This window comes from Benincasa hispida, unplaced genomic scaffold, assembly GCF_009727055.1.
Source record: "Benincasa hispida cultivar B227 unplaced genomic scaffold, ASM972705v1 Contig633, whole genome shotgun sequence".
Lineage (NCBI taxonomy): Eukaryota > Viridiplantae > Streptophyta > Magnoliopsida > Cucurbitales > Cucurbitaceae > Benincasa > Benincasa hispida.
Genome location: NW_024064986.1, coordinates 101,403 through 111,043, shown reverse-complemented (window position 1 = coordinate 111,043; position 9,641 = coordinate 101,403). Strand labels below are relative to the sequence as shown.

The 9,641-nt window shown below is 33.5% G+C and overlaps 1 protein-coding gene across 1 annotated transcript in view; it reads left to right on the top strand.

The window, feature by feature from the left end:
- Positions 1-1,917: 1,917 nt before the first annotated feature.
- The window catches only part of LOC120069855, a 59,113-nt gene continuing 51,389 nt past the window's right edge, over positions 1,918-9,641 (top strand). The window contains exons 1-3 of the mRNA XM_039021672.1: positions 1,918-2,036; positions 7,895-8,226; positions 8,361-8,454. Coding sequence (XP_038877600.1) covers positions 7,906-8,226; positions 8,361-8,454 — 415 coding nt within the window. The 5' untranslated portion in view covers positions 1,918-2,036; positions 7,895-7,905. The remainder of the gene's footprint in view (positions 2,037-7,894; positions 8,227-8,360; positions 8,455-9,641) is intronic.

Here is a 9,641-nt window from a genome sequence, read left to right as displayed (position 1 = left end):
CAGAAAATATAACTATTGTTTAACCTAATTTTGAATTCAAATGGTAGCCAGATGGGGGTTTTTGTAGATAAATTAATTGCAAAGAAATTTAAAAACAAGAATGTAACTGAGTGATTGAAAAGTGAAAACACAATTTCTTTATTAAATGATCTAGCCTAGTTTAGGTGTCCTCCTAATTTTCCTGGCTACTCATTGGCATTGAACAATTTAGGTTTCTTATTAATTATAACTGAGCCTATGCAACCTAGAAGCTTGGGTTTGCATAACCCAATTTCATGATTAAACAGTTCAATCAATCCTAAATGCCAAAATTAATTGGGTTCGATAGCATCCACATTAATCGTTTATATGTATTAAGAACAAGCAATATTGACTAAGATTGAATTAGTAGTTTGGAAAGCCTAGGTTACCATTTCAATTATTCTTGAAATTAACTAATCATGCAAAATTATGAACAAGATTAGCCTAATTAACCTAATTCATACATTACCATGCTTTAGTTCTAGCCCTATGAAATCAAACATATACACATGCTCAAATTCTAGCATTCATTGAATTAAAGAAAGTTGGCCAAAGATTCTAAAATCCAACACATAGAAATTTATTCAACATCCAAGAACGAATTACAACAAGAATTTATCAAAGAAATTAAGAATTTACACAAGAAATTATAGAAAAAACATCCTCATGCCAAGAAAATTAAGAATTTAACCTGAACTAGACTAGATAGACTTACCCCTTCAACCTTGCATCTCTTCAAGATTCATCAAGAAAAATCAAGAATACATGAAAAGGAAGAAAAAGGAAGAAAGAAAAGTGCAAAAAATTGAAGTCGAGAGAAAATCGAGTTGAAGATCCAATCCCCCATATAGAAATCGTGGAAAAGCTTTTATATTTATGCCACAACGTAACGATGCTGAGTAGAGCGTAATCACGCTCTTGCCATATCAGACCTTGAGCATAAGGGGAAGAGTAATAACGCTAGTGTTACGTTGGCTTGTGTGCACGCGAATTCTTAAATTTCCGTAAATTGTCGTAGCATAATTACGCTCTGGGTAGCGTAGTTACGTTGCCCTATTTCGATGGCTATTGTCTTGTAGCATAATGTTAGAGCATTGAGGTAGGGTCATGACACTGCTTTGATGAGCTGAAAGAGGGTAGTTTGTCTTCTAACATAATGCTATGCTAGGGGTAGCATTGCTATGTTGCTACTAGTGGCAATTTTGTAAATTTTAGCTATTCTTCATAATTGATGCTCCAATTCTCCAAATTAACTCCTTTTTAGTTTATTTTTGTTCCAAATGATTTTTTTGACACTTGGGATGATACCTACAACATGGCATTTGATTCATAAGAAATACACAAATGGGGGAAAACTATGCCAAAAATTATAGCACTTTTATGGTATTATCACCCATATGAGGTAAAAATAATAAAATCACATCGTTTATTTGGAAATGTTCCAACAAATATGTGAAATATATTGGTAAATATATTTGATATGTAATAAAAAACAAATTTCATGCCAACTGGTTGGTTTTTCTAGTGAATTCATGACTATTTTTAAATATACCTTAGAACATGGTATATACTAACTATTATATAAAATATAGATATATTGAAATAGATAATTATATCCATATGACAATACAATATAAACCACAATGCATATAAAATATATATATAAGTGTACATATCATAAAACAAGAAATTTAAATACAAAATCATCATCGTTTGTATAAAATAAATGGTTATATATATCACAATATATATATTTACGAATCTTCTTCTACCTAGTATTGTTGGTATTTCAGCTGTAATGTATTTGGGCTGTAAGGAGGGTAGAAATTTTGATATAACTTGACCCATTTTTTTATATTTAAAATCCACCAAAAATAAATTTAATTAAAATAAAAAGATTGTGTATATAAATAGAGAGGTTACTTCTGCAATATTGGCCCAAAACTCCCCAATTCCCACCAGAAGGCCTACGACCAACATCGGATTTTTTTCTCTAAATCTAAAATCACTTCCAGGTACATTTCGTCGACTAATTTTTTCTTCAGTTTTTAATTTGGGTCTTTCTGATTTTGAGTTGTTGAACATCCCATTTCGTTCCTGTTCGTGTTGGTTCCAAATGAACTGGAGGGTTGGCGAGGGAAGAAAAAAAGAATGGCTTAATGTTGGGAAGCCATTGATTTTTTGTTGATTTATTGCTGATAAATGTTCTAAACAGTTGTTGTTGTTTAAGATTTTTAGCTAAATTTACGTCGGATCTCTTCCTCGAAAGCCAACTTCTCGGTCGGTTGGTTCGTGGATGTTTCGTTGTTTTGGGTGTTTAGAAATTCATTCCGTTTTCGCAGTACAATGTTAGAAGTTCTTTACTACGATCTTTAGATCATCTCAAACTCTGGTTTCTGTCAGTCAAGCATTCAGTAGCGAGGGAGTGACACCTGAATTGCAATTTTGCCTCATTTGAGTGTAGGTTTCCTTGGAAGATCAATGGCTTTCTGCATACTTTGAAGGCTAAATTATAAAAAAAATGCTCTTGAACTTTATGTCAAAGACTCAAATATAGTATGAACTTTCAAAAGTTTAAAAAATACCTTTAAACTTTAAAAAATAGTTAAAAAATATCATAATTTTAGAGAAGAGTCCGTTAGTGTTTTGTTTAAAAAATACAACTTTCAAAAGTATAAAGAAATAGCCTTAAAACTTAAAAAGAAAGTTAAAAAAATACTCTTAATGTTAGTATAGGAATAGAAACCATTGCAAAAGCAACTCTAAAATTTCATTTTTTTTTTTCAAAATGCTTCTACCATTAGTGTAGTGGTCAATTTGTTTGAAGTTTTTTTGAGTTTGAAAAGACCAATTTTAGAACAAAGTATATAGATATCTTCATTTTGTTTTTCATATAGATACTCTCATTTTTCTCCTATTTGTCCAATTCTTATATCAATTTTCTCAACAATCAAAACTATAATTTAAAACATATAATCCCACAAGATCTCGCAGGATTCCAGAATCAAAACCACCCTTTAAAACATACCAAAACAATAAAGAATAATTTGTATTTGGCTATTAGCATATACTTAACTATTAATGTACAACCAACTCGTTAAAACATTTAAGTTTTGAGATTCAATGGTGCATCTTGTTAGGATACCACCTAACAAGGAAATTCTCAAGAACACAAAAAGAAATAAGAACTGTAAAAGATAGATTTATATTGCAATATCAATAATGAAACTGCAATATACCATAGCCTTTCGAGAGGGCTACTCTCTCCTTCAATTCCTCAATAGAAATTCCCACCAAATTCTTCATACCTTTCTACCATTCCTACTCCTTCTATTTATAGCAATATTCACTAACTAACTTCCCATCTAATTACCCTTATACCCGTTACTAATACCAATACTAATATTCTCCTAATGGTCCTATTATTTCTATACTAGGGGTCTTACAATACTTCGCCCTTCGAAGACACATTGTTCTCAAGGTGTGCTTACAAAACACAATCACAAGATTGGGCATCTTTTTTTCCCTCTTTCTCTCTCTCTCACTCTTCTTTTGTTTTTTTTTTTGATTTTTCTAAAATTATGAGAACACAAAACTCGAACCAACATAGCCTTCTCTTCAGCCTTGTTCAGAAACAAATTGGGCTTCTATTTCTTCACTTGGACTAAGCCCAATAAACATCCCATGACTCCACACTCTTTTTTCTTCATTTCTACTGGCGTTATTCTCCTTTAATGGGCTAGGTCCATTATCAATTTGCTGTCCAAAACAGCACAACAACCTTCTCTTAAGTAACCCCCACTGCCCATGTAACAGATATTGAATATAACAACCCTTTTTAACTTGGATTGCTCCACACCAACAACTCTTCAAACGTTGGGCCTATAAATTATTATCTTCCTTAAAAATAATAGTGGGCTTCTAGCAAAACCAGCGCATTATTAGGCCCAAATTAATAACCACTTTGCTCAATCCATGGTCCCGTCACCAAACGGATTGTTCTTTCCTCCCATTTTCGCAAGTTACGACTCCTCTCAATTTGGATCAGAATAGAATAATGGGCCTCCATAGCTTTCTTGAGAATTAGCCCAGTCGATGATGTAAATCCCACATAATCAGGATTAGATGCTTTTGCCCTTGATTCCCTCCATCCTGGCCCCACCACTTCCCATTTCACGTGCGTATGAACATGTTTTTCCTCCTCTTCACGAAAATTTCTTCTTCCCCAAGTCATCTTTTTCGTCTATTGCCGCTCGCCCTCATCTTCAAGTTTCAGCACGTACAACCTCTCCTCAATTTCGCCCACCAGTGCTTCCGCCGTTTTTCGTTTCTTCGTTCATTAGTATCTTTGCCATTCCAACCACTGGACCATCGACGCCTTCTCTTTCCATCGCTGCCAACGGTCCTCCGCAACCTTGATCAATGACAGTTTCTTCATTCACCCACTGTTGATCGTCAACACGTTTCTTCTTCGTCGATTTTTTGCCATCTTTCTTTTTTGCTTTTCTGACCATGTGTTTGCTTGTAGATGCTCCTTCCTCCATTTCTTCTTCTTCTGACTGCCATCTCGCCTTCTCATTAGTAATGTTTGTCCCCTTCTCCCAGATGCTTCTACCTCCTTTGATCGGCATTTCCAGTTCCATCGAATCCTTATCTCCAGCCATCTCACCCTTTGCCACTGGTTATGGACGTCAACGATTAGGTTCCACTTCTTTTCTCCATCTTCTTTATGATTGTGTTCCTTTGTTTCCTCCGTCTTCGAGTCATTAATCTTTTTCTCCTCTGTCATGGAGCCCTCCATCACCTTCTTTCTTTTCTTTTCTTTCATCGATTGCATCTCCCTTCTATCTCCGTTGCCCATTTTCCCTCAACGTTGCTTGCTGGAACAAACAACATTCCTTCTTCTTCGGCGCCTTTCAACATTATTGAAGATCCTTCCACATATGAGCTTTCAATTGGAATCTCACTGGAAGTTTCAGATTTGACTCCCACTACAATCGTTTCCTGTTTTTCTGATATTTTCTTTGCTGATTGTTCTTTTTCTGTTTTGATTTCTACTAGTCTTCTCTCCTTTCTTTCTCTATCTCTTTCCAAAGATTCAATGAGCCGTTGTGGCAACGCTCTCACATTTCTCTGTACCTCTAACAGTGCTTCATTCAACTGATCACGATTCATTTCTAATTGATATTCCAGGATGAACAACTCTGATACCGCTTTTTTAGGATACCACCTAACAAGGAAATTCTCAAGAACACACACACACACAAAAAAAAAAAAAAAAAACTGTAAAAGATAGATTTATATTGCAATATCAATAATGAAACTACAATATACTTTAGCCTTTCGAGAAGGCTACTCTCTCCTTCAATTCTCCAATGGAAATTCCCACAAATTATTCATACCTTCCTACAACTCCTACTCCTATTTATAGCAATATTCACTAACTAACTTCCCATCTAATTACCCTTATACCCCTTACTAATATCAATACTAATATTCTCCTAATGGTCCTACTATTTCTATACTAGGTGTCTTACACATCCATTATTCTTTTTCTTCTTATTATAGTCTATATACCTTAACTGAAGTGGGCAGTCAATAAATTATTATTATTATTTTTTTGAGATAAACAAATGTCAAACAATTAATAAAAAGGAGGGTAAGAGGCCATCAAAGAAGAGAGGAGAGAAATAAGAGTGCGTTCATTGTTTCTGTTCATATACTAACAGTTAAAGTATTTTTAATTTTTTTTGAAGTTTAAAGGTATTTTTTAAACTTTTGAAAGTTCAGGGGTATTTTTGACATTCAGCCAAAACTAACTGTAAGGGTATTTTTGACCCAAACACCAAGTTGAGGGGTATTTTGTATAATTTAGCCTATTTTTAACTCCTTAATTGGTTTTCTACCTCCTTAAAATGAACTTTGATAAGGAGCTGAGGTGTTAGATACAATTATTTTTGCTACCTAGCTATCTTGTGCTAAGACATTCAAATTATGGTTAAAAATCACTTTTGGTTCATGAACTTTCATGGAAGTAATAATTTAGTCTCTAAACTTTAATTTGTAACAATTTAGTCCTTTTACTTCCAACTTTGTAATAATTGAGTCTATGGAATTTTAAATTTGTAACAATTTGGTCCTTGAACTATAATAAGTATCAATTTAATCCTTGTACATCAAAGTTGAAACGATTTAGTCCCTATTGTGAAAAATACTATTAAGATTTTAGTGAAATTTCCTTCCTTTAATTGTTTTATGGATAAAATTTTATCTACCGCTTTTTTTTTTTTTTGGTATATCTCAACATCTTTTCAATCATTATGGCCTTACTTATTTAATCTCCATTAGAGAGCCTATTGTGAAAAATACTATTAAGATTTTAGTGAAATTTCCTTCCTATGAATAAAATTTTATCTACAGCTTTTTTTTGGGTATATCTCAACATCTTTTTAATCATTATGGCCTTACTTATTTAATCTCCATTAGAGAGCCTTTTTGTAAATCACCAATAGGTGTTGAAGTTATACTCCTTTATTTCATCCATCAACGAAATTGTTTCTTCTTCTTTCAAATGATAATAATAATAATAATAATAATAATAAATAATAAAATAAAATAAATTAATAAAAAAACTTGCACATAGATTGATAAACTGATTAAGGCTCAAATTTAAAAATTATAAAAATTAAGTTTGTTAGAGTGTTGATATAATATTAAATTTAGGAGTGGTGGAGTCTTTTGTGGAAGAAAATTCGTAAGGTGTGTAAGTCCTTTGGGATGAAAGAAAACTAGTGGTTGTTGAAGTCTTTATACAACGACAATTATACTTGGTTGGGTGGAGAGTTTCAAAGGCTTTCCAGATATATTCCAGCCCTCTGTCCTCTGTTATTAGAAGCTTGATGTTTTTTGGCCCTTCTTCATCAGAATTCTAAAAAAGCTTTGATGTCATGGTTTGCTGATTTTAGAAGCTGGTCACTGGAGGCCTAAAATTTTAGGGTGGCTTTGTCATCAAGTTGTCATAGTTGAAGGCTGGGCTTTTCTGATGCCACCTTCCAAGTTCTTGGTGCCTTTTTCTATTTGGTTATCTGGTTCTAAGTCGTTTCACTAGTGCTCCAATTAATCAAGTCGAGCTTCGATTTCAATGATGTTTGGAATTTTCATTCAAAGAGCCAATTGTACTATATTGGGTTGTATTTGTTTTGTATTTGTGTTAATTTTCTGAACAAGTCCAGCTTCGGGGGTTTTTTTTTTCCGTTGCATTTGATTTATCTTGCTTATTTCGTTTCACTATACTCCGAGCATTAGCCTCTTTCCATTTCTTCAATGAAAAGCTTTCTTTCTATTTCAAAAAAAAAGGAAAAAAAAATAAAATTTTCTTCGCCCATCAACTTAAGCTTTTGAGTTCATTGGGATTTAAGATTGTATCAGGAAGTCTTGTGTTCGAACTCCTGTAATGTGATTACTCTCAATTTAATATTGATTTCAACATTTTGTGTCTTCTACACACTTCAAAGCCCACAAGTGAGGGGCGTTCAAATGTTGATATAATATTAAATTTCCCTTCGGGCCTTGGCACATCACCTTAAGCTTATGGGTTCATTGGTGTTTTAAGAAAGTTGTTAAATAATCACAATTGACTATAAAGTTTGATGAGATTTTTCACGATATAGACTCAAATTGTTACAAATTTAAAAGTCCATGGAGTAACTTGTTACATGCTAGAGTTCAAAAACTAAATTATTACAAATTCGAAAGTACATAGACCAAATCCATACAAATCAAAGTTCAGGGATTAAATGATTACTATAATGTAAGTTCAGGACCAAAAGTGATTTTTAGCCTACTAAGTTTTATCATAATTTCATTTATTTAGTGCTTGAAGAAATGTTGATGGGACACACAGAGGGTCTATCTCAATGCCAGCACTCGAAGGATCATCTTCTATCCGATCTGATATGTGAGTTGGATATTGATGAAGCTGCAGATTGCTCTGAACAGATTCTGTATGAAGCGTCTTTCAAGGAATTTGGGAGATACAGTGTTCAATATGACACTATTATATGGCTTTCTATATCATTGCTGCTGGTTTTAGCTTGGGGTTTTGGGATAATCATGCTACTATATCTGCCATATAGGAGATATGTGCTTCAGAAGGATTTTTCATCGCGTAAATTATATGTCACTCCTACAGAAATAGTTTACAAGGTTCACTTCTTTTAGGTCATTTGGTTTTGCCCCTTCAAAACTGTGAAACTGTATATTTTTCAAAAGAAAGGAAGTGAAGGAGGTAATTCTTGTATGCTTTTATTGTTTTTAACTTTGCTTTTTCTCCCTTTAAGGTTTCAAGACCTTCATTCATACCTTTTTGGGGCACCACAAAAATTGAGAAGCATGTTCCTCTTTCCTTGGTGATTGATATCATTATTGAACAAGGTATTCGTGCATCCCTCGTCTCATGATATTGCTTCTATGGGGAGTCTGGTTGCTATCTTGCTTGACATTTATCACTTAATTTTCTCCATCGTGATTTGTTTATAAACATGATTCAAGGAAAGGAATTGAGTTGTCTTGGGAAGACATTTGGGAACCTCTGCTTAAATATTCTCACTATAAAGATCTCACATGTTTTTATGTTGCTCTTTTGTACTTCTTGCGTGTGCTATATCTTTTTTAAAACCGAAGACCGGTATTTCAATTATGTACTATACCATATAATTAATATTATGTGCTAAAAGAATCAGGTGTATGATCGACTTTTCATGGACTCTAATTGCTGTAAATTTGACCATGACCCTCATTTTACTTCTTATACTTATCTATTTTTCTTTTCAATTGGAGACTTCTTGTAATCACCTTTAGGTGTTGGGTTTTCCCTATTTCATTCATTCAATGAAATCTCTTTTTCCAAAAGAAAAATTCAGGTGTATGATCAGCTGTTGGAGTATTAAGATCGTTTGTCCCGTGATGTTCTTATAAATTGCCAACGTAGTCAGAAAAAATGAGAGGTTATTTGCTATGTTGATTTCATGCAGTGATGGATACCAATTTTTGAACCTTTGTTTTATTTATTATTCTTTTTTATATTTGTAAGTGTCTGGGAACTTGTTTGTACCATGATTAATAGCACAAAACAACTACTTGACTTTATTACATTGGTCGCCAGAGAATAAATCCTAGGTGGTTATCATGGTTTGCATTCATTTCCTCTAAACCATTTAGGTTTTTCATTGGCCCCTATGATCACTACTCACTAGGACGCCACAGCAGGTGGTTATTTAAACCCTTGTTTGATACACATAGGATGTTCAATCTGAAACCATACACTTAGGACCCCCACCCTAGGCACTAAATAGAATCAAGGAGGGTTAAGTATTTCCATGCTTCTTTGCTATTTCTCTATATTTTTTAATGTTTATAACAATAATATTTAATATGACAATAAGTGTGATAGACCCCTAAGGGTAAAAGTGTATATACATAGGCATAAGAGAGGAAATACATGAGGTAGGTTGTTAGTATGTGGGCCCGGGAATATCGTTTATTATGAGAAGGGCCGTTATAAATAGAGGATGAGTATGAGAAAGGGGTATCTTTTGAATATCATTGTGCAATAGGTCTCT